The 26,503-nt window shown below is 26.1% G+C and overlaps 1 protein-coding gene across 3 annotated transcripts in view; it reads left to right on the forward strand.

Moving 5' to 3' along the window:
• Positions 1 to 3,103: 3,103 nt before the first annotated feature.
• The window catches only part of LOC119679890 (protein dead ringer-like), a gene marked incomplete at its 5' end in the record, with an annotated part of 95,423 nt that continues 72,023 nt past the window's right edge, over positions 3,104 to 26,503 (forward strand). For all 3 annotated transcript variants that reach the window (XM_038092475.1, XM_038092477.1, XM_038092478.1), the window contains 1 exon segment: positions 3,104 to 3,813. In XM_038092475.1, the coding sequence (XP_037948403.1) occupies positions 3,736 to 3,813 (78 nt within the window).

Below are 26,503 nucleotides of genomic sequence, written 5' to 3' on the forward strand. Positions count from 1 at the left end.
GGTAATCTTAAATGAATAGGGAACCTATTAAGAAGTAATACTAATGTGGTCCCGGAATAGGATAAGATTTTCAGCAATGAGGAGAAAGGGTTTAATTTGTACAAGTCGGTCATTAATTTAGGTTTCATATTAAAAACATATAGTTGTATAAAATTGCTGGGTTTTTTTATTTATCGAAAATTTAATATAATTAAATTAGAAGTATTTACTCAGTTTTTCTATAGGGTACTAATAGATATATTTATAATACATTAGTTGAAATAAATATATAAAATATCTTGTTAAACCTAAACGTAAACAAAAAATGTATGCTAAATATTATTAATATTTTTTTATAATTAATATCATTAATCCAAAAAAATGTGTATGAAAGCTAAATAAAGAGGATTTCGAAAAGTGGTGAACTACAACAACAAAAATTAATTTTTATATTTTTTAATTAATTGAATTTTTGGCTGACCATACAGCTATTTCGAGTATAGCCAAATATCCATCATCAGTGGTCTTGAAAATGATTCTTGTATTCGTATAATTAATCGTAAAAAATTTATTGAGATTCAAGTACCAGGAATCGAATTCGTGTCCTGCTAAATTTAAAGCTCCGAGTCAGCGCTCCTTAACCAACTGACTCAAAGCCGTACTTGACTTATTATGTTCGCTAATTTTTCTGGAGTTTTGTTAGTTTCCTGTGAAAGTTTGTTAAAAAATTCACTTGCTGTGTTTATATTAGAACAAAATCATAAACCAGCTGTAGAATAATTGAATTAATTAATTATATTTTTATTTTTAATTGTTGAATTTCAATACTTATTCTGTTTGTATTATTTTGTTGCTTGATTTATATATTCTTAAAAGCTAAATATTAATTAAATTATTTAAAATTATTATTAATATTATTATTATTATTAATACAAAAAATGTGTATATAAGTTAAGTATTTATCATAATTTCTTATAACTTTTATTATTAATTTAAAAAATCTGATAAATTTAATATTATATATATTTTTTATTAAATTTTGAATTTGTTTCTCGATGTTTTTTTTTTATAATATTTTTTATATATATTTAATATCCGGCTTTAGATTACTTTTTTTAAATCAAACATTCGTTTAACATTTTTTAATATATTATATATATTTGTATTTTTTATAATTATTACTACTAATATATAAAAATGTTTATATAAGTTAAATATCAATTATAATTTTTTAAAATTATTATTATTATTTTAAAAAAATCTAATTCTAAATTAATTATTATTTATATTTTTTATAATTATTAATATAAAAAAATATAAACATAAAATAATATATATATAAGTTATATATTTATTATAATCTTTTATAATTATTATTATTAACTAAAAAAAAAACTAAATCTAAATTTAAAATTATTTATTATTATTAACTCAAAAAAAATATAAATTAAATATTATTTATATATTTTATTAAATTTTGTATTTGTTTCTCGACTTGGTTTTTTAACAAAATTTTTTATAGATTTTATGTACGGCTATAATATTCAATTTATTAAAAATATATTTAATATTTTTTAGTATATTCCACATTACGACTCTCCTTTACATTTTTTATAGCTATTATTATTAATAAAAAAAAATGTAAACATAAGTATATACATATTAAGTATATACATACATACTTACATAGTATATACAAGTATATACATATATATTAAATATTAATTATAATTTTTTATTACTATTATATGAATTATTACTAAAATGATTCAATGCTTATTATAAAGCAACATATTATTAAATATTAATTAGGGAAGTTGATCAAGTAGTTCTCTTTTATTTTTGTTTCTACTCTCTCATTATTATATTTATCTTGTTTCTAGCTGTTATAAATAATAAAAAAAATAAATAAAACGTATTAATTAGCCAATCAGTTTTTTCCAATTATTTCAATTAGCAGTTGAAATAATTTTATTTATATAATAATTGCCTTGAAACGTCGTTTGATATGAAAATTTGCTCAAATCAGATTGGCTTAATTGTGATGGAACATATAAAATTATAGTTGTGTCTGTACTATTGTGTGCAACACAATCAAATAATTCAATTGAATTATTAGAAAATAAAACCCGCCCATATACAAGACCATAGTTTTTGTAATGGTAAAAGGGCGTATTGTATTGATATGAGAAGATGCAAAAATTTATTAAGAGAGCACAATTTCTTTTATATTGAAATAATGGAATTGATTTCACCTGAAAAAGAGACGGTCTCGGATTGGCTAAGAAATTGTATTTAACTGCCACATACAAGTGTACAGCGCACAAAGTTGTTTTTGTTTAATTGAGGGGAGAGTAAAAAATACTCATTTATCATTTATAAAACATGTTGCTGTAGCTTGATGCGTTGTTTTTTTTCTTATTTTTGTCGTTTTGCTTTTGCCTTTTTGTTTTTGTTTAATTTGTATGTAAAAAACTAAGCAGCATACAGCACGAAAAGCAGCTTTGGCTTTTTATATAAAATAACAATAAAAGCATCAACACAATTTTTCAAATGAGAGAATTAAGTTTTTTGAGCGAAACAAAATGAATATGAAACATACATTTGTTGCGATAAAAACAAATTCACCACGCTTAGCACCATAATATTTTCTCCTATGCTCAAATTGAATTGAATTGAAAATAAAAAAAAGTATAAACAACAAAAATAGCAATTTTGATATCTCGCTGGTATGATATTTGTTGGTGCTAGTGCTGTTGCTATTGCTGGTGGTGCTGCTGCTGCTAAGTGTTCAAGCAGGCAATCGTTATATGTTTTGTTGTTGATACACGAGTTCGTGTTGTTTTTGTTGTTGTTTTAATTGGAAGAAAAAGAAGGACTGTTTCATTTCAGAATTCCAATTCAATTATAATCATTTTATTTAGTTTAGTTCTCACCGTCGTGTATGTTGGAACGGTGTCGGACGAGTGTTCAAATGGATGTGTTGTAGATTTGCGATTGATTTAATTAAACTTTTATATTAAATTTATTAAATGTTATGTGTACAACAAGTTTATATGTTGATATATATATGTGACAACAGTGTTAATTAAATGTAATAACTTATTAAAAAAAATAAACTCTGTTTATTAAAATAAAATAAAAAAAATTAGTAAAACAAAAATAATATTTAAAAACTTTTAACTAAAAAAATTATAAAACAAATAATTTTTACAATAAAAAACAGTATTTCGTACGGTACCTAGCGGCGCTTTTTCAAGAAGAACGTGTTTGTCTCCTCGTTTCAGCATTGCATATGCAATTTATGTATAACGGTTTGGTATGTTGTTGCTTTTGTTTTAATTACTTTTGGCTTAATTTTTTTGTTACACAAAATATATTCACAAAAGGAAAACCAAAAAAATGAAAAATGTAAACTTTCCAAATAAACAAAAAGGCTTTTTATGCTAAACAATTGTTTTTGATTTTGTTGTTGAGTTTTTTAATGCTGATTAAAATGCGTCCTATGTAGACTAGAGAGAGAGCAAAGAAACACTGCAATCAAGCAATTAAGCAAATAACAATTAACAAAGTGCAGATGAAGTGTGTGTTTTTGTTGTTGTTGTCGTCAAATGTTTGCGCTTCAGTTTTTTATATAAAATATTTGCAAAAATAATACGAAAGAGAAATAATTTGATTAAATTATAAATTTTTAATTTTACCATTCCAAAAATAAAAGAAATTCATTTGTGAAGAGAAAAATATATTTTTCAATAAATGCAATTAAATGCACTAAACACAATGGATTGCAGCGTTCGTTCAAGTCAAGCCGATTCGGATTTAGGTGACGATTTGGTAAGGAATTTATTCACAAAAATAATTAGAAAAAAAAGTAAATATATAAATTCCTTCTTCCCTATGTACATAAATGTTACTTCTTAGAATTGTAAATAGTACCCTCGTATATACGTTTATCCTCATGTCTATAGAAATCTAAATTAACCAAAAAGCTGGCATAGCACCGTTCTTAGCTTAATTTTAGGAATAGAAAGTTATGGAAGGCGTTGAAAAATTTTATTATTTTTATAAAATATTAACACAGTCAAATTTTCATAACTCGAATTTTTTATAACTCGAACTAAATAGAATGCAGCAGGGTTTAGAGAGCAAAATACATACAATAACAAAAAAATTTTTTAACTCAAAGTCTCCATAAGTCGAACCTTTTCTTTGCAAAAAGATACATGGAGTTATAGAAGTTGAACTGTATTTTAATATTAATATTAAAAATTAATGTTTTTTTTTTGTTTTATTAAAAAAAATTAAAGAAGATCTACCCATATGCGATAAATAATAAAAAGGCTTAGCACCACAGTTTAGTTGTTTTTTCGAAAAAAAATCAGAAAAAAAAATATCGAAATATTTTCTTTTATCGAAAAAGTTTTAATTATAATAATTTGTTACCGGGCTAATTGGTCAAATTTTAATATAAATAAAAAGACACTAATTTATTATTTATATTTAAAAATCGTTTATATTTTATTTCCGATATTTCGACTATCTTCGATAGTCATCTTCAGGGAAAACTACACAAAATATAGGATGTTCACATTTTTATAGCGGATTATAAAGAAAAATCATACAATGTTTTTTTTAATATTTATAAAAAAGTTTTAAAAATTTTTTTTTATTTACAAAACTATAGAAAAACAAATAAACTGTTACCAAAATTCATAAAGAAATTTAATTGAAAAATTACTCTTTTTTTTTAAAGTTTATAGTGTTTTTATTGAATTGTTTATTTTTATTAAATTTAAAAATAAATGAGTATTTATTTTATTGTTTTTTTTTTTCAAAAAAGCTTTATAACAAAAAATATTTAAATAAAAATTCTGTATTTTAACAAGCTAATTGGTCAATAGTTAAATAATACAATTTTTAAAAAAATTTTGTTTTTCAAAAGATTTTATTTGAACCGATATTTCGACTATAATCTATAGTCATCACCAGGGTACTACATAATATTATTATAACGTAAAAATTTTCTTTTTGTTTTTTATTAGTAATGTATACTAAAATTTTGCTACATTATATAGTACCCTGATGATGATTATAGAACATAGTCAAAATATCGGTTCATATAAAATATCTTTTGAAAAACAAAAATTTGTATTACTTAACTATTGACCAATTAGCCCCTTAAAAAGCAAAATTATTATTAAAAAATATGTGGCTATTATTGTTTTAATTATTAAAAAATATTTTAAAATTAATTGTTTCGTTTTCTTTTATTTAAAATACTACATATATATTTTTATTATATTTTTTAGTGTTTTTTAAAAAAAGTTACTAGTAAATAAATTTGAAGTATTCGTTTAATTTATAATTAAAATATTTTAGTTTGTCAGAAAAGCTTTTATTTTATTAATTTTATTAATTTTATTAATTAATATATATATATAAAATATAAATTTTTATTATATTTTTTAGTATTATTTTAAAAAAAGCTACTAGTAAAAAAATTTAAAGTATTCGTTTAATTTATAATTAAAATATTTTATTTTGTCAGAATAGCTTTGTGTATTTTATTAATTTTCAAAACTTAAAAAAAAATATAAACAGAAAACTTAAAAAAAAATTTAATTCAAAAATTATTTTTAATATAAATTTAGTAATGTTGAAAAAAAATTGAATAAAAGCTATATTAATTTAATTTGATTTGCAAAAAAAAATTAAAACAAAAAACTATTAGAAAAATATAAAGGAAATTTTAAAATAAATTCTTTATCCAAAAATTAGTATTGTTTTTTTTATATTGTCAGAAAAGCTTTATAATTTTTAATTCAAAATTATGATGTTTTAAATTTAAATATTTAAAAATTTGTAGTTAAAAAAAATAAAAAAGAAAACAAAAAAGGCTGAAATAATTTTGAAAAACATTTTTTTATTAAAAAAAATCAGTATTTTATTATATATAATTAATTTTCAAAAAACCCAATGAAAGTTGTAAAAAAGCTAAAACAAATTTTTTAAAGAAAAAACAAAGTAATGAAAATTTTGAAAAAATTAATAAAAAAATTTAGTTGAAAATAATTATTTAATTAATTTTAATTCATTAATTTTAATTCAATTAATATTAATATCATTATTTTGTCACTAAAAATTTATGACAAAACAGTTTTAATTTATTTTGTTAATTTAGAAACAGAACATTTTATAACAATTTAAAAAAGGAATTAAATTTCAAATTAATTTTTTGTGTTTTATGAATCGAATTTATTGTTTGATTAAAAAAAACTTAAATTTTTATTCTTAAAAAGTGTTTTTTAATATAATAAATTTTCAATATTTTGATTATCTTCGAAGGCATCTTTAGAGTACTTTTCATATTTTTTAAAATTATTAATTAAAATATTGTAAATATATATTGTATATATAGTCTTAGTTATACATTCGGGAAATATTTCCCATTTTTTAACATTTTTGAAAGAATATCATAACTTTCAATAGCGTTGTTTTTAAAAAAGAATATCTATATAAAGTTCATTTATTTTAAAAATATTTTTGAGATTATTTTTTTTAAAATTATCCAAAATTTTTTTAATATAGTTAATATATATTATTTTCTAATGAAAGTTTTTTAACTGTTATTTAATATTTTTTTTGATATCAAAAAAAAAAAACAAAAAAACTTAGTAATTAATTCTTGACATACTTCTAAATTATTACTCATCCAATGTGTTTGTTATAGTTACTTATGTTTAGAAAAGTAGTTAATTGACTAGTAGTTAATTGTCTAAAAAGAATCAGTGATGTTGAGAGGTTAAATCGATTACGTCTGGTAGCTCTCATACCCATATTAATGTCATGAAACGTGAATCTAATTGTTATATTAGATTTTTTGTGAAATTGGAAACTAATTTTATTTTCTTCCAAAGATTTTATTAAGGAATAATTTTAATTTATATTTTTTTAATTAAAATTTGTTAATAGTACTTTTCAGTATTTTTTTTTAAAAGCACCTAGCTTGTGCTAGGTGTCCAGTTTATTATTTATATTTTTATATTCAATTATTCAAATTTACAATAAAATGCAGATGTACATACTTCTATTTAGATGCGAATTTGTTATCTTAATACTTATTCCTATTAATTTACTTCCCTAGGTTGCCGGCAATTACAATCAATATTAATTAATCTATATAAACAACCTTATTTAATTTCTAGTTAAAAAAATAATGCTCAGATACTTTTTAATTATTCTAAACAGTTTCTCATTGTATATTTCTTTAAATTAATATTGTATACAATCATATAATTAGTAGACAATATAATAATAATAATAATAAAAGTCATAAGTATGATATGTACTGTATATAATATCTCAACTCCTCGTTACGGGGAATATCACAAAGGACCGTATTTTGGCTTGAGTTAACGCTTATTAAAATCCACAGACAAAATTTTATCCAATTAATGTCTTTACAAGACAAATTTTATTGCAAACTAAGTATAAGAATAAATGGTGGAGTAGAAATTAAATTTAATAATAACAAAAAAAAATAAATGTATTTAAAATTTTTATATTGGGGTACTCACGATCTCGAGTAACTAGCGCCGAGTAACACGGTGACACTATAAAATACCAATAATAAAATGCATGTCTGCGAAATGTTTTTTGTTGTTATTGCTTTGCACTTCTACTATGTTACTCCTTTGCTTAGTTCCTTACATTATATCATGAATACCCCTAAAATATTGTATTGAAAATTAGCAATTAGACAGATGTAATATAGCTTAGCAATAAATTAATGTTAGTTTTTAATATCGGCTTTCGTTCTATAATTTTGTTATATGGAATATAAGTATTTGTCTATAACATTTTGCACTTAGTTTAGATATGTTTTGACAGAAATGTTTAAAATAACTCAGTTCCTTATGCACTCTCCATGGCAACGTGACTTGTACAAAGTAATTAGTCAATTCCTAAGCCTCAGCTCTGATAAAATTTTGGTTGCTAATTTCAGAACCGGGAGTTCTTATAACCAAATGATGTCAAAAAATCCTTAACCGCTGAGAGTTTTGACTTCACTCCTATAGCTGATTATCTTCTTCTCAGTTAGGTTTAGTTAGCAACGCAAAAGATCTGTCATGTACTTCTGTACTTCGTTTATTTCAAAATTTTCTAGCGTGAGGCAGTCGATTGGTTAGAAACTTCTTTCACCGGTCAGATGCGGAACGGGAAATTATCACTCATATAACCCACCAAATTCTTACTTAAGTGATTCTTATCTTTAATTGTCGATTTAGCAGTGTATGTAGAGTTTAATTTTAAGGAGGAAAACAGTGGTGTGTTAGGCGAATGTAGTTTTGAGAACTAATTTCAAATTGAAAATTGTTCAATTACAAAAAATCTAATAAGATTCTTTACCTAATTTGGCGAAGTTTACAATTCCATACTTCCTAATAAGAAAATTGCCTGCAAAATATTGTGATATTCACCACAAACCCCTAATGCCAGTATTCCGATTATTCGCGTGAAACTGCATTAGCCGTAATTTTTTTTCTTTCAGAGCTGTAAAAAAACAGCATTAACTGGTTTATTTTTGACAAATGTTTTTGGTTGTGTGGTACATAATACGAAATAAAAAATTGTAAGCACTAAAAATTATTTAATTTAAATAAAGGAAAACAAAATGAATATTAGTAGGGAAATGGTTAGCATTTTTATCGTATATATTTAAATTAATTTGTATATTTATTTGAATTTCTCACTAAACGAAATGCTCATGCGATTTTAACGAATAATTGAAATTTCGCAACATTTTTCCAGTGTACATTCACAATAGAGAGACTTTTAATTTGGCTGTATTAAATCTGAAGACGTTAAAATTTTTACGAGTAAATCCTAACTCTGAAGGTTTTAAGAGCATTGTTGTTGTTTCACATGTTTACTTTCGTAAGTTGCGAGTATTTTTTTGCTACTCTTAAAGAAAAAATTACGGCTACTATAAAAGTTATTATTGAAAATTTGGTTTAGGATTTTAAAAGCGATTATCATTCAATCTTTTAACAACTTTTATTAAAGTTTATTATTTATAATTGTAAGTACACATTTTCACAATTATATATACTAATCAATATTACTTAAATGATGCTTTGCAGATCAAAAAATTTTTAATTACTTTTGACTTATGGTGGCTTTAATTTTAAATATTCCTTAATAGTTTTAATCATCTATCAATTATATGTAGCAATTCAAAAATTAGTGATTTGCCTGTGATTTTACTTCTTGTTAATGCTTCTTATTTTTTTTTCGCAAAGTACACAAATTTGAATTTGGGTTTTTTAGTTGGAATTTGGATTTGTGTCTATCGATAGACAAATGACATTTGATAGTCATTACTTGGTATTAAAAAAGTTTTGCAGTTCATAAAAACAAACTATCAAAATTGGGTTTTATCTATCCACGATAGAGATATTGTTTATCACCTGTAGACAAACAACTAGTATTTTTTATTCTTAAAATATTGATCGAGTTTTTCTTGTAGCGAAATTAAATGTTTGATTTTGATTAAGTATTGGATCGGGAGTAAATCTCTGCTTTTTATTGTTTTGACTATATTTGAATTTTAAGCACTGGGCACCAAAAGGTATTGTAATATCCACAGTATTAACTCTTTTTAAATTTGAAGCAAATATTATCAAATAGTACTGTGGATACATCAAAACCTTTCAACCAACTTCCATAAATTCATTCCAAGCCATCAAATATGTATGTAGCGTAGTATTGTCATGATTGCACACAACCCCTTTTCTGTTGGCCAGTTCTGGTCATTACGCTTTTGCTTGATTTTTTCATTCAAGTGGTCGAGCTGTGAAAAGTAGACATCGAAGTTAACCGTTTCATTAGGTTGAGATAGCTAATTATAGACAATTGCCTGTCAATCATACTGAACGCTCAATATAACCGTGTTTGCCGGTTAGTAATCAAATTTCTTAGTGATATTTTATATGTTGGCCAAAGATCGAGGATCTTTGCATAGTCTGTTTTTTTTTAATGATATTAAACTGTCACGTGGTTGATGTTTATCTTTTGGTCTTCAATACTAGTAGAATTACATTGGTTTCCTAGACTGGTCTGGCTGTTTAGAGTGAGGTAATTCTTTGACATGATAATGTTCGAAATGGCGTTTACTCACAGCATCCTCACAAAATCAAAAACCACTAGTGAATTACATATATATAAATATATAACTGTGGTTTATGCGTTTGCTCAACAAGTGCATCTGTTGTTTAAAACAACCATAAAAAATTAGCAAATATTACCCAATATTTATTCCTTACCTACGTTATTCTTATGATCAGTGATTCTCATATTAAATGTATAGATAGATAGAAAAATTTTGAAAGGATTGCTAACTATGTCATAACGTCACTGCATCCTTTGAGGATCATTGTGATAAACTCACTTTAGTTCCATAGTTAAAAATGCCTTTATGTTCCTTGGAGAGATATTGCTTATCTTCGTTATAATGGATAGGCAGTTGATTAATACCGAAGTCTGACTGCTAAGACTATCAGAGCGACACAGAATGTGTTTTGCTGTTTCTTCTTATTCGTGATATTTAATATATATTTATAACTGTGTCATCCATTGGATCCGTTAGTTCCACAAGGAATTTTATATAATAAATATGGAAAAATTGTATTTATTATATTTTATTAATAATATAATGTTTCTATAGAAGACTGAAAATAAAGAATCAATTGAATAACTAAATAAACAAAGATGCTTCCGCTTTTCACAACCTCTATAGATCGATTCCAATAGGTTGCTGTGAAATTGACTCATTCATTTCAAAAAACGCTAAAAGCAGTTTCCTAGAAAAATCTACATACATATTTGCATTAAAGCCTTAGTTACAAAATAAATTTTCTATTAAAATTTAATTATAAACAATTTTAAATGCTAATAAAGTCAATAAGAATTTGTTTAATTTTTATTTCACTTATTTTACTTTTAAGTAAACGTAAATTGCTACAACAAACAAACGCAATTAATTTCTCCAAAATTGAAATAAGCCCACTTAAAAATGAGATATTGACCAAGTTCCAGCACACACAATCGCACAATCGCCTGAAAAACTATGTTGTTTACGATTGAATACTTAAAAAACAAACTGTATACAATATTAGAAAAAAATTAGAGAAGAAAAAAAAAATTTAAATAAAAAACAATAAAAAAATTGTTGAATCAACAATTGAGATTTTTTATTTGATATCGTTTGTGACGCCAATGACGCGTTCAACAATTGAAACATTTTACATTTTCTCAGTTTGGACTGTTTAGACTGTTTTGGACGGACTATTTGGACTGTTTGGACAACGACAATGCGATGAAGAAGTTGCGTCTGCTTTTGGACGAAAACACCACAATCAATTGATGAAGACCCAGCACTATAATAAGTGGGTAAGCAGCAACAGAAATACCTTTATGACAATTTCCAAGATTTCTTTTGATACCAACAATTTTTTTTCACTGCGTCTTACCTTTTTAAATATAATTTTTTTTCTCCTCTCGCCATCAATTTTTCTGATGGCATATGTAAATTAATTGTTCAAATATTAGCATTATTTGTTAGTGACTTAAATGAATATTAAATGGGATTTTTTATTTTATATCATTTCATTACTTTATTTTCAATGTGAAAAAAAAAAAATAAAAGAATAAAAACTTTTTTCCACTCGACGAGTGACTTTAATTGCCAAACAATTGATGATGAACAATGGTCAGAGTTGATACTTGCTGCGTCGCTGGAGTACCTAATTTTTACGGAGAAGTGCTTTAAGGGAAAGGCGGTAGTTTATATTTTTTATATTGCTTTGATTCATTATGTACATATGCATATATTTATATGCATATAAACATATATACATCTATCACAACTGAATACAATGAAAAGTCATTTTTAATATAAAAAAGGGAACTTGCTGCTGTTTACTTACCGATTTTAACGGAATTGTTTTCCAGGTATTTCAGTAATTTTTAAACAAACAATATTAGATTGTGTTTTTGTTGTTGTAATTGCTTATAAAAATATTTTTTTTTTCAAATTAATACTAAATTATTTCATTCAAATAAACAAAGTTTCTTTAAATACTTCCTAACCACAAGATTACTATGATATGCCTTAACAACTGGCAAGCAAAAACAGGGTAGTGATTTGCTAGGCATCTGGTCAGACAAAGACGAGATCAGATAATCAATTCTGTTGCGCGGAACCTTAATAGGAATAAAGTTGGTCCTAAGTTTTTAAAAGAAAAGTGACTTATAACTGAACTGGTAACTGCAATGCAAAGCACTAGCTCGTTCTTATAAAGATGGTAAACCAACCGTTTGCCAAACATTATTTCGTTGATGGCAAACGAAAAATAAGTCAACTATTATTTATTTTTTAATCTTGTTTACGTAAACTGAAATTTACTTATCACAATCGAAAAAATATTTACAATCCTGCAATATGTCTATTGACAAAATAATTTTTTTCACCGCAAACGAAAAATTTATCAACTGTTTTTCGTTGCCACGAATGTTAATTTCATTACCTAAAAACGTTACGCCTACATCCAGAGAATAATTTAGATTGTCGCAAAAAAAAAACTTTAACAAGTTTATCAAATTTTCATATAGTATCTGAGTAAATGATATATATGATTGTTAGCGTTTTGTATGGGCCATAGGGAGAATACTAGATAGGGAGCATCTTTCATCGTATGGGGAAGTACTGCATCACCTGTTAGGTGCACTACTGCAACACTTTTTAAGACATCTTCCTTAATACCTCATCGTACATTGTTATTTTGTAGTTGATATGATCTTTCCATAGTTATTTGTGCATCATCACTGCTTAAATGCATCAATTTTGTTGGTGAGATATCCACCTGGTGTAAAATGAACCGCAATACAAAAAAAAAATTCAATGTGATATATAGTTACCATATTTGAAGTGAATTAACAGATATGCTTCTGTTTTAACAAGCCTGACAACGGATTTGACAACGGATTTTAGTAAAGATATCTATTTTGCACAACTTTTTTTCCTATGCTTTATATAAAAATAGCTCAGTTTTCGAGTCATCGCGTTTGGAATATAGAAATTTTTATATAAAAATCACCTGAATTGATGTTGAGTATAAAAGCTAATATCTTTTTAGTTACTTACAAACATAAATCAACATAAATCTACTAAAATTGACGCATCTATGGAAATCATTTTCATAACTCTGGCTTATACATTTAATTTTTCCAATGCAGAGACGTGGGTTTAGTGAGTAGTCCGAAGGCGTTTACAAGACGAAGCTTTATAGATTTCATTTTAGTTCTATTTTTTCATATTTTTAAAAGTTTTTTTGTTGCAGATTTTGCCATGGTTATACGACATTTAATTTCTTTAGAGCTGATTGTTAGTTTGTCTGTTAACTACGATTACTTTTGTTACTTTTTGTTATGTTAAAGTTTTTTAAAGTAGCAGAATCCATTTAAATCAAATTACCGTACCCCAGTCATCGGAACTTTGCTAGATTCTTAGTTTTAATGTTCAGCGTTTGTTAAACGGTGCATATTGTAAAATGGTCAACCTTGAAATAAATATATTATGCCTTGGATAATAGTTTTGCTTGATATATATTAATGAAAAAATGCTGCTAAATCAGAAACAAAAAATTGATAACCTTTTAGTATCTCAGTATTTATTATATCAATTTAATAAATAATACAATGTGATTAATGTCAACGGTGTTTGTTTTCCTCATGTTTTATAGCCCGCTAACTTTCGTTTTCTCTTTGATTTTCCGCACATTGGATTTCTACACATGTAATATAATTCCTCTTATCACACCTGAAAGGTAATTAGTGTTGTTGATCATTTACTCTAATAGACCTCACTTGTCGTTGATAATTTACTCTAATAGACCTCACTTGTTAAGCAATATTGTGCAGTTTAGCCAGAAGGTGGTTATTTTAAACCTCATTTCAGTATAATTTCTGCAATCCTTTCTGTATAATAATATAAAAAACTTAAAAAAATATTATTTTCGTCTATTTTAAAAGTTAAATACATATAAATACACAACCAACGTCTCTCTGTATCCGATCTCCGATTTTATTCACAAGCACATAGAAAACCTACAAAAGTCAATTGATGGCAAACAGATACTTTCGTACAAAAGATTTAATGTGGGAAATTTTCACACTGACGCTTAGCACGTGTTGTTGTTGTCATTCTTGTAGTTGTCGGATTTGTTGCTGTTGTTGTATCTGTGATGTTGTTGTTGAGTTGTTGAAATAATTGCCAAGAGTCAGATAAAGGCAAACCACTTGGAGCACACTAAAATCAAAAATATTTGTGTTTAAAAAAAAAAAAGAGAGAGACAAAAAAAAAAAATAAAAAAAAAAAGGAAAAAAATTAGTGAAAAAAATATTGACCGGCCACCACAAGCTGAGAAGGTATTAAAAATTTATCTGGCTGGAAGTGATTATAAAAACATGAATGGCCTGTTAGAGTTATTCATTAACACATCACCGCACATGGAGACACAAACATAAAATCTTTCAATTATAAACAATACTCACATCTAGAAAGATACAAATGTCATTTTAATTAATTATAGATAATAAAAGTCTAAAATTTGAATATCAATTTTATTTAAATAATGAAACTATTTAATATTTTAATATTAAATAGTTTTTGCCTATAGGCGACTGACTATACTTGGAAGAAGTTTTTATAATTTGCAATTGATTAACGATTTTCTTTTTGCCAAGTCTTACGGACTTTGCCAATTAACTCAACTCAACTGAACTGAACTTATCGATTATTCTTCCCGATGAGATGATTGATATAAATTACAGACCCCTTCTCCCATCGCACCGAAGGAGATTGAGACGGATAAAATCATTAATATCAAAATTTATGACTTTTTGACAACCCTCATTATTGTTTAAATTTGATTTTCGCTTTATGTGTAGCCAATATCGCACTCTTATAGAATAAAATTAAATAAAATAAGTTATAAAAACTGTTTGCGGTCAGATTGTATTATCTTGACAGTATGATACCAGCATAAAACCTCAAATTTTTAATTGAATTTATATTGAAAAACTCTGAAACCAGTTGTTGCAAAAAGTAATCAACATTTAAAAACACCCACATTTGTAGTTAAATTAAGATACGAGTACGACTATGTGTGACGAGAGTACATACTTATTACTTTTAGTAATAAGTAATAAATTTAAATTGTAGTCCATATTGATAAAACTACTTTAATTGAATATCGTATACCCCAGCCTATGTTCTAAAATCGGAGTATTACCCATAATTTTAACTACTGTTCAAATTATTTTGTTTTTAATATTTTATGGTTTCATTTTATACGTACAATGAAAATATTAAATTTTATGATAAACAACAAATTTTGATTATTTTCTATTACAAATAAAATGACTTTTCATTGTATTTTTTATTATTCAAATTATGGAGAGGTTGATAGATAATTATACATAGGCGTGTATAGAAGGGAAGCCTCAGAAAGATCTGACCGTAATATTGTTTTCTTATAAAACATCATTTAAGAACTGTTAAAAGATATAAACTGCTTGTCATTATTTAAATTTATTTCCAAAATTTATTAAATTTAATTAATTGAATTTAATTAATTGAATTTAGTTAATTAAATTAAATTAATGTATTCGAAAAAACACTCATATATTTAATTGTCCGTATATAATTTCGTTCAGCACGGAACTGCAAGTTCAAGATACTTAGTCGTAACAAATTAAAAATATAGATCCATATATTATAAATACAAAGCCAAGATCACATTTATATTGTTTTGTACGAATGTTTATTTCATTATTCAAATTATGAAGTGGTTAATAGGTAGACTAAGGCGTATATAGAAGGGACGCTTTAGAAAGATCTGACTGAAATATTATTTCCTTACAAAACTACATTTAAGACACGTTAAAAAATATAAAATGCTTGTAATTAAAAATATGATTATTTTAATTTATTTTCAGAAAAACATATTTATTCTCTTGAAATTGAAAAAAAATATTTAAATTAATTTAGTTGAAAATACACTAATAGATTTAATTGTCCACAAATAATTCCGTACGTCCCGAAATTGCATATTCAAGGTATTACTACCATTATTACTTCCCCTAGTGTGGCATAGGGCCTCAACAATTCTTCGAAATCTAACTCTATTTGGTGCTTCTCTATATATATCGTTCCATGTATATTGTGTTTCAGCTAACTTTTGACCATTCTTATCCACGTTTTCGCTGGCGCACAAGGTCTTATGTTACCTCCAAGGTATTAAGTCCTATCAAATTTATACATACATCAAAATATAGATCCGCATATTACAAATACAAAGCCAAGATCACACTTATATTGTTTTGTTCAAATTTATAAGATCTGTTATCCAGCTTTTTTTTAAACATTAAATGCATTTGTTGAATAAACGCATAAACCACAGCTATATATATAAATATGAATAACTATAGTTTTTATTGTGATTGGATATTAATCCAATTATGTTCATTGTACATGTATTTAAAGATGAAATTTCACGTAAAATTTTACGAGAATACCTCTTGATAAGCGTATTATCTTCATTTAGGGATCCCCCTTGAAAAGCATCAACTTTTAAGGCTGGATTAAAAATTTTCAAGAAGTTATTAAATCTAAAGGTTACTAAATGAAAGGTAACTAACTTTAAAGATGGAAAAAATAGGTTGACTTCGTAGAAGCTAACAAAATATGATTTTTATACATAATATAATATAATAAACACAAGTATTTAATTAAATAAAAAACTTACAATTTTCAAACTAATCAAAATAAAGTAAAATAAATATTTTGATAATACAAAGTATTGAGTTTAATTAATATTTACAGAATATTAATTATAATAAAGACTAAAGACACAACACAATGTATTAAAAAATTAGCAAAAATGGCAGATAAATATTTATTTATTATTAATTTATTTTTGTTTTGAACAGATACTTTGCATCTCTTTAATAATTACTAATTCAAACTTTCTTATTTTCAATTATACTTACTATAACTTAATAACTATTAATTAAAAATAACTAATTACGATAATAAATCAAGGGCTTTTTTGGGTATAGTTTAGCTACGAGACTTTCAATGTATGAGTTTAGTATGGAAATATATTAATAAATAATATATTATTTTTTATTTAATAAAGGTTTTAGTAGTATATACAAATCTACCTGAAATATTTCGGATTCTTGGTAAAATAATAGATTTTTAAATTAAATGTTTTTATATAATTTTAAACTTCTTTTTAAAACTCCCCTATTTAAGATTTATAGTATGTTAGTTAGAATTGCATTACTTGATCTATTGTTTCATGAGAATATATTTGCTTTGATTCTATGGCTAGGCCAAGCTCGAATATAAGATGATAGTAACTTCTTCTAAACTATTTTTATTGTGTTGAATAAGAAAAAAATGAGTTTGAAGCCCATAAATTTCCTATGATCCTCTAACTAGACAATGATAAAACAGAAGTAAACAATCAGTTGCTTTTTTCCATGATTCATGCTGGTTTAAAACTTTTATTACAAGTTGTTTATATAGTTCTTGAGATCATATAGAAATTATAGTTCTTTAGTTCCGGCAACATAACTCTCCAAACGTTCTTTGTGTATGTTACAGAAAAGGACATTATAATACTCTGAAGGCTAAATTAGTTACCGCAGAGGTAAATGGTAAATGTAAATGGGAAAATGCAGAAAAAGTTATTGGTTATGGTAGAGTGCATATAAAGCAAAACAACTTAACAACACAAGCTAGTTTAATCCGATCACCAAATACTTTACACAAAAAATCTAGTGCCATCATTCAATATTTGAATTAGCTGATATAAAATTTTCCCCACATTTACGTCAAAAAGCCAAAATTCAATGGATTTGTTTTTGTCCTATTTTTTCTTTGACACGAATAATCCAATATATTGTTTTTCATTAGGAGCAATAGATCAATTGATTATGTACAATATAGCTGGTTTCTTATGGCACAAATAATTCAAGCAAATCCTTATGCTAAGTTGTGGTGACATTGGCTTAAGATGTAGATGTATTAAATTTAGAAGAAGATTATATCTAATAATGAATAGACAACAATAAATTTAAACACATTACTTCAGAGAGAAGTTGGAACAGCGTTGGGAAAAGTGTATCTTAACTTAAGTAGAAGATTATATATAAAAATAAATTAATAATTCGAAAATATTACTTTCTATATTAGGCCTTTTCTTTTGTAAGCATGTAGCAAAAGAACAAATAAAATAAACTACTTTCGATGGCAACTCTGAACAAAATGGAAATATTGTTAGGCTTTTTAACAGTAAATAATAAATAGAAAAAGTAACGTATTTGTTACGAACAATGACGACACGAAATACGAAATCATTCGTTGACAGTTAACTGGAAATTTCGTATGTACTTCCAAAAATCGTTTACAATAGACGAATTTTTAGTCTTGGCAACCATACGATTTGAGTTGTTTATAAGTTAAGCGATTTCAAAAAGGTTGTACTAAATAAGCTAGCAGTGTTGTTGTTTCTTATGTTATTTTTAAAATAAGCAGTTGTTCTTTTGTGATATGCTTACAAAAGAAAAAGCCTATTATTATTAGGAATTATTGAAAACTTCTCGTATATATTTTAACCAAATATTTAATTATTTTCATCGTTAAGTCTGTAACTGTCTGGAACTTGCGTATAAATCATTGTCTGATGGATTTCATTATATTACGGTTTCTTTCATTTTTGTTTTTAATAATTAAAAACATTTTTTTTTCACCTTTCTGCTTGACTTTCTAATTGGTGAGTTGAGCTAATTATATTCATGAAGTTATCTTCTATCCCGTCCAAGACTTCAGTTCTAAAGAAATTTTATACATTACCCACTTATACCTTTCGTCTTTATTATTTCGTAAATATTCTTTCATATCAGATGTGGCGTAAAATATTTTAATGGTTAAAAATGAAAAAAAAAAAATATTGAATATATTTTTGCGTATAATTGCTAAATACCACAAAAACGAAAAACGAAAAAAAAAAACAAAAAAAAAAAGCAACATGCATATAATAAAAAATTGAATGGATATGAAATTTTATAATTAAAATTGCCAATAAAAAACTCTGCATACGCTAAACAAGGGCGTGGTTAATGCACGTTTGCGCAAGCCGTTTTTAATTAAACCAATGAAATTGCGGACAAAAGCACCACCAATAAACTTAATAACGTGAATATCGCTTGTGGTCGGGCGAGACAAAACGAAATGAAATAAAATTAATACGAGCAATAAAAAAGTTTTTAATAGTTGTATAAAATATAATAAATTACATATGTGTACGAATATGTTTATAATATTTTCTATTTTAAAAATAATATATTTAAATGTATTATGTGTAAATAAACATATATATTTATTTATTTTTAAAAATGCAAAATAAAATTTTGGTCTGACTTTGATGTCTTCTGACGTGACATAACATGACGTTCTAGACAAAACTGTATTCACGTTGACATATTTACACATATACACACACACATATAAACACACTCGACTAGTTACAAATGGTTATATACGTAATTATTTCTGGCAGGCGAGTGCAGCTGTGTGATGTGTTTATTTGCCATAATAATCAAAATATACAAAATTTATTTTTTTTCCGTGTATTTAATTTTTTAAAAATTGCGCGCTTTTTTACTCTTTCCTTTGACCGTTTCGTGCGGGATTAAAATCTTAAGCACAAACAGTGCGCTGCGGTTATAACCATAACACAACAACACATACAGGCAAGGGTTGGCCTGTATTGACGCGGCGACTGTGGCTCAATACCGGTTTGTTTTGCATTTTAATTTCCTTACTGTCTTGTTCAGCTGAGCTGAGCTGAGTTGAGTTGAGTTGTTATTGTTGCAAAAATAGTATCACACAAATACAAAGAAATGCCCGACTTCACTGTGTGGTGCGTATATGATCGCCTGCAAAATAATGGTTGCGCGCCATTGTAACTTTTTTATGCGGCTAGCAAATGAAATCGCGCTTTTTGTATGTTATTTTTTTTGGTTGTTTTTCGTTCGCTGCTCGCTGCTCGCTGCTTGCCGCTTGCCACTCGCTTGCTTATTCTACATATGAAGGTATTAAAAGCAATATACATAAATTTGTATGAATTTATTTTATTTATCCTTAAATATGAATTAATAAGCAGCGTTTTTTTTTGTTATACTTTTCGCTTGTAGTTTGTGTGTAGGTAAAATATTGACAGATGCGATTTTATTTCGTTCACATTTTAATTTTAAGAGGTTTGTGGTGCTGCCAACTCTTTGCACTAAATTAATACCTTAGGCAGTAAATATTATTACATTAAATATTAAAAAACAAAATATATGTATATATATTGTGAAAACGTTTAGTAATAATTATGTAGATTGTTAAATAAATAATTTTTGCTTTCTCTTTATATAAATATAAATGCAACTGTCAGTTAAGAATAAATAATTATCATGTAATGATAAACTATAAACTATAAAATTTAATTATTTATATTATATATGTTATTAAAAACTGTTAGTCGGTTTTTTATTTTTTTTGTTTTAATTTTATTTTTCATTTTTAATTAATATAGTGATTTTCTGTATAAATGGTTTGAATCAAACAAAAAATGTTAGTTAATTTTTTTATATATATTTTGTATATTTATTTTGTACATTTATTTTGTATATTAATTTTGTATATAAATTTTCATAAATAATATTATTAAATAAGTGAATTTGTAACTATTCAAATAAAACTATGGGCTTGAGTTGGCAACGCGATTAGCGTGGCTACATGATAGTTCAACAGCTATGGAAAGAGTAGAAGCAGCAGAGTCGTCGAATGAAGATAACCGTCTTAAGCTTTTTATTTTTCTAAAAACAAATTTTATTTTTATTATTTTAAGAAAAAATTTAATTTTTTTGGACAGACGTCGTCCTTCTTGAACCAGCAAAAGTTGGCTGGAGATAAGTTTCCTTCACTTGCCTAGATTTACAAAATTTGTTCTTATGGTAGTGTCTGTGTAATGGAAACTTATTTTAGGTAGACTTTCTAATAGTAAATTCTGTTTTTATCCTTTTAAAACAAACTGCACTTGGCTGCCGGTGAGTCGCCTATATCACATAAAATATAAGTTTCATGTTTTTAGAATCACATAAAAGATAAGTTTCATGTTTGTTAACTGTAACTGTAGATCTAGAATTTAATTTAAAAGGAGTTCAAAATCTAGTTGATTCTATAAAATGAAGCCAGCCTTATTATGTAATAAGTTAGCCCACAAGAAGACCAACGACTTTTTTTGTCGAAATCAAAAGCAACCGCTATTTGCGCGACATTCTAGATAACCGCCAGGCTAATAAGTATATTCGTCCATATACCTACAGTAAAGAGTCCTTCACCACCTAAGCAAAACACTGCTGAGATTTTTGTCAGGTTATTATGTCTTAGTGACAGCACAGGAAATCATTCAGAGGTCGTAGTACTCTGCTTCATGGGAGCATATATTTTGGTTATGCTAATCTATGTTATTATATGTTCTAAAAACCAACTTGTAAGCATGCTTTTCTCGCTTTGATTTGGTCAAAGAACAAATTACTGGATCACAGGTTTCTACTCCCGTCTGATTTCAGAATATTTTTATAGTTGACATATATTCAATTTTATTATATATACTAAAAGCAAGTTATCTACTTGTAAGCATGACTTTCTTGCTTTGATTTGAGCCAAGAAGAGATTACTGGACCGTTAGTTTCTACTAAAGTCTGATGTTAGGATGTCGTTAAGAACTAACAGTTTGGTCGTTACTTATAAACTATATTGTTTTCTATTTAGCTTTGGTCATTAAGCAGCACAAAAAATTAGGAAAATAAATGACAGTTATCGAATTTAATTATTTTAATTTAAAATATAACGCTTTATTTGATCACCTTTCAATCATAGCTCAAGTTAGGTTAATACATGTATTAAAAAGCTTATCAATAAATTCCAACTAAATCATAAATTCCAATTTTCAAAATTCAGGATCATAATGTATAAGCTGATTATTAAGTTTTTGGATGTTGAGCATCAGATATTCAAAACTTCTAACAATTTCTGGAACTTTTTAAGGCAGAGAAATCTACACAATGCATAATTATTTATGGTCTAAACAGAGTATTGTTATTGTTATTTTACTTGTTTCCTATTATTCTAGGAACTTTATCTATATATGTACATAAATAGTTGAATATATCATTTAAATTTTTGCCTACTGTACCAACCATGCGCAATAATATAATCTTTTATCCTTAAAACAATGCTTGGTTCCTGTTTACATGCTGCGTTTAATCCAATAGTCTCTTTTGAATGGTTTTGTTCTAATGCCAAATTCTCCTTTGTATGAGTGAATGGTGACAATGACGTTACCGAAAATATTCCAAAAAATATGAAGCGGATAGAATTAAGGCACATGCGGTAGACGCATGACAAAGCCGACCTCATCAGAGTTACAAAACTCATAAGGATACAAGTATCCTTATATGAAAACAAAAAAAAATGAGTTCAAAAAAATAGTTATGAAAATTAAATAAAGTGATTGTAACGCCTGTAATTAAGAGTGTTGCATGTCCTACTCAAGGATCTGTTGCAGTGTCGCACATTTTGATCCTATATTTGCCTTTTTTGGTGAATTCATTTTGTGCATTTGATTTCGTTACAACCTCAAAACTTCAATACGAAAATCTGTGTTTTTTCTCAATCCTAATGAAAATACGATTACATTTGTTTTCATTCTGAAAAATGTATCTTAAACTATAAAAACAAAGTCCTCACATTTTTATGCCTTTCAGCTAATATTTCATTTCGTATTTTTTCTAGTATATTTTTCCAAGGCCATCACAATTTACATATAATGAAATTATTGTATTGTGTATATATCGTATACTAAAATTAAATTTTATGATCCTAAAATTTGAAAATTTTTCTTAGAATTGGTATTAATTTGAAGCGCCGATTTATTGTAAATATTTTATTTTGTCATTTCTAAAAATTTTACACAATATTTTTGTGATACTCGTAGTTTAAATTGAAAGAAAATAATTTTAATGTTCAGATTATAATTATATATAGGTTTCTGACAATATATTTCAAATATTTGATCATATGGTATGATATGATATGGTCTTAAGTAATGATCATGTTGTACAGACAGTTTTACGCTAAAGGTTCTTAGACTTATTTTGTCTAAAAATCACAATTACTATTAGTACTAAAATATAATTTTAGCATGTTATGAGTCTTATCATGTTTCGAGTTTAAACTTACAGACCTATACTACATTTTCTTTTTAATGGAAGCAGTTCTAAAGCAACTTAATATCTATCTTAATATCTCACAACTTAATATCTAACATATTAATATTTTAGTATCTATATTTAACTATAATATCTGTACAATCTTTTATTTCAATTAAAACAAAGGCTTAAGTTTAAATTTTAAAACTTATTTCAATGTGAAGTATGAATCTGTTGATTTTTCACATCAGCTAATGATTTTTGGTAATTTAGCTCCACATAAGTCCATAAGACTATACGTCATCACGCTCGGCAATATCCAAACGATTGTTTATAAGCAGTGTTGGCATAGCAATAAAACCACGTTTACAGAAATACTGTAACTTTAATAGATGTTGATATCATTTCCACACCCACCCAATTTTTTTTGGTTCGCTATCGTCCCCTTTGAAACATTGTTTTACATTGTTTGGTTTTGAATAAGAAAGTATGTTATGCAGACAGTCAATTTCATACTGTTGCTACTATCTCGAAACAATACTCGAAACAGCAATGTATGGTCAGCCAAACTTCAAGAAATTAACTAAAATTTTTGTTGTTCTTTTTATTTCTATTCGAACCCTTTCAACTTTTAAATAGTTTTTGTTCGTCATAAGACGCGTCCCTTTCGACAAAAAAAATTAATATTAGATAATAGTTTTTGTTTGGATAAGTTTGTATATACATATTTACTACTAAAATTTGGTAATTTTAAAATTTTTTTAATGAGGTTACAGTCTTTTAACTAACATGATGACCGTCACCAAATTTTAATCATATTTATTTTTTGGCTTAAGTGGATGGATCTTGATCAAATTTTCTCTCTTTCTCTTAATGTCCACGACCCTGATCAAATACTAATTATATTTTATTTTTGCATTCACTGTTTTGGACTTTAAACAAATTTTAGTCATATTTTCTCTCTTGCTTTCAATGGATGGATTTTGATTGAATTTTAATCCAATTTTCTCTCTTACTCTCAATGTCTTGGATTCTGAACAAATTTTAATAATAATTTTCCTCCTACTCTCAATGTCTTGGACCCTGACCAAACTTTAATTATGTTTTCTCTTTTACTCTGGATGATATGGATATTGATTCAATTTTCTTCGAATTATCTCTCTTCTATGTAATGTTAAATTTTTAATATACAGCAACTTTAAGTGACATAAATCCAGGAACTGATTACACATTCCAAGAAAACAAGGAAGCGGACTTAATGGTTCAGAAATTTTGTGAATCTTTTTTTAACGTTCAGGATGACATCATTATTGTTCTTAATGGTTGTGTCAAAATAATTGATGTGCTTATCATAGCAAGAAATTTGATTATGTCAACAATTTTTTCAGAATTTATTTGTTTTTTTTAGAAATGCTTAATAATATAACTTTCAATCGGTTTCTACTGAAAATGTTAGAAAGTTATTTAAACATATATGTATTCGTTACAAATATCTTCTTGACTTATTCACACATTTTTGGCTTAATATAGTTCTTTTTTCTAGGTCTTGTTACTTTGTGACATTTATTCGATTTCTTTTGAAAATGTTTAGAAAATACTTAGCCGTATATATATTCTTTACATAAATTTTACTGACTTACTCATACCCTTTGGGTTTAATACAGTTCTCTTTTCCAGGTTTCGCTTCTTTGTGATTTTCACTTAGTTTCTATTAAAGATGTTAAGAAGATACCTCGCCGTATATGTATTTCCTTCAAAAATGTTACTGAGTTACTACACACTTTCGGTTTCATATATTATAGTTCTCATCTCCAGGTCTCTCTACTTCGTGATTCTCATTCGGCTTCTATTAAAACTGTTAAGAAGATACCTGGCCGTATATGTATTCCTTTCACAAATCTTACTGAGTCACTACACATTTTCGGTTTAATACGAGTATATAGTATAGTTCTCTTCTCCAGCTCTTGCTACTTCGTGACATGTATTTGACTTCTATTCAAGCTGTTAAGAAGATAAAATATGAAACTGTTATATATGTATTCCTTTCACAAATCTTACTAACTTATTCATAAGCTTTCGGTTTAATATAGGCTATGTAGTTCTCTTGTACAGGTCTCGCCACTTCGTGACTTTCATTCGGCTTCTATTAAAACTGTTAAGATATCTAGGCATATCCTTATACAAGTCTTACTGAGTTATTAACACAATTTCGGTGTAATATAGTTCACTTTTTCAGATATTGCTGTTTCGTATACATCGACTTCTATGTGAGTTCTTCCCAATTACTAATCTCTAATTACACTCTAAAGCATAAAGCTTCTAATTAAAGAAAAAAATTAATAGTAAAAAAATTAAAATATTATGTGTAGTACTTAAATCACCGATTTATTTATATAAATGACAGTAGTAGATATAATTTTTTTTATAATAAAAATGTTTAGTATCGGTGTACTTCAAATAAAAATAATTTATTTAGTTGATATGAATTTATTATTTTAGGAGCCTAATTTAGCTATTAGCAAGCCACAGCGGAAACTACATTAAAAAACAATTAATGATTCCCGCTCTGAATATAACTTTTGGATACGTATATAAAAAATGACAATCTTTTTATTTTATTCTTAAGTATTTTGTTTCATATACGGAAAATAATCGAGGTGAGACCTGAACTGAGGCCAATATATGAATAGTTACACTGACAATGATTAATTCACGAAATCAGTGATGATTGAATATATTCATACATACATGTACGAGTACCATTAAGAAATGTTATAAGTATTCTTTGAAATAATTTGCTTATTATTATAAAAAAATAATTAATTCAAAATAAATTACAAAATAAACTAATTTTTGCACCTCATGTGACAAGTATCTGTTCACACTGCATAAATTATAGAGTCTTGAAAGCAAACTCAAGTAAGAGAGAAATTTAATTAATTTTCAATGACAAAATATCTAAATTAAAATTATAAGTATTTTTGAATTCTTCATATTTTTGTATATGTAATAGTTATTATTTTATATATATATATGTATGTATATATTAGTGTTGGTATATTTTTTTAATTTTCATTATTATAAAATGTCGTTGTTGAAAATATTTTATCGCTTGTGTTATTTATGTCGT

This window comes from Teleopsis dalmanni, chromosome 2 (assembly GCF_002237135.1).
Source record: "Teleopsis dalmanni isolate 2A chromosome 2, ASM223713v2, whole genome shotgun sequence".
NCBI classification, from domain to species: Eukaryota; Metazoa; Arthropoda; class Insecta; order Diptera; family Diopsidae; genus Teleopsis; species Teleopsis dalmanni.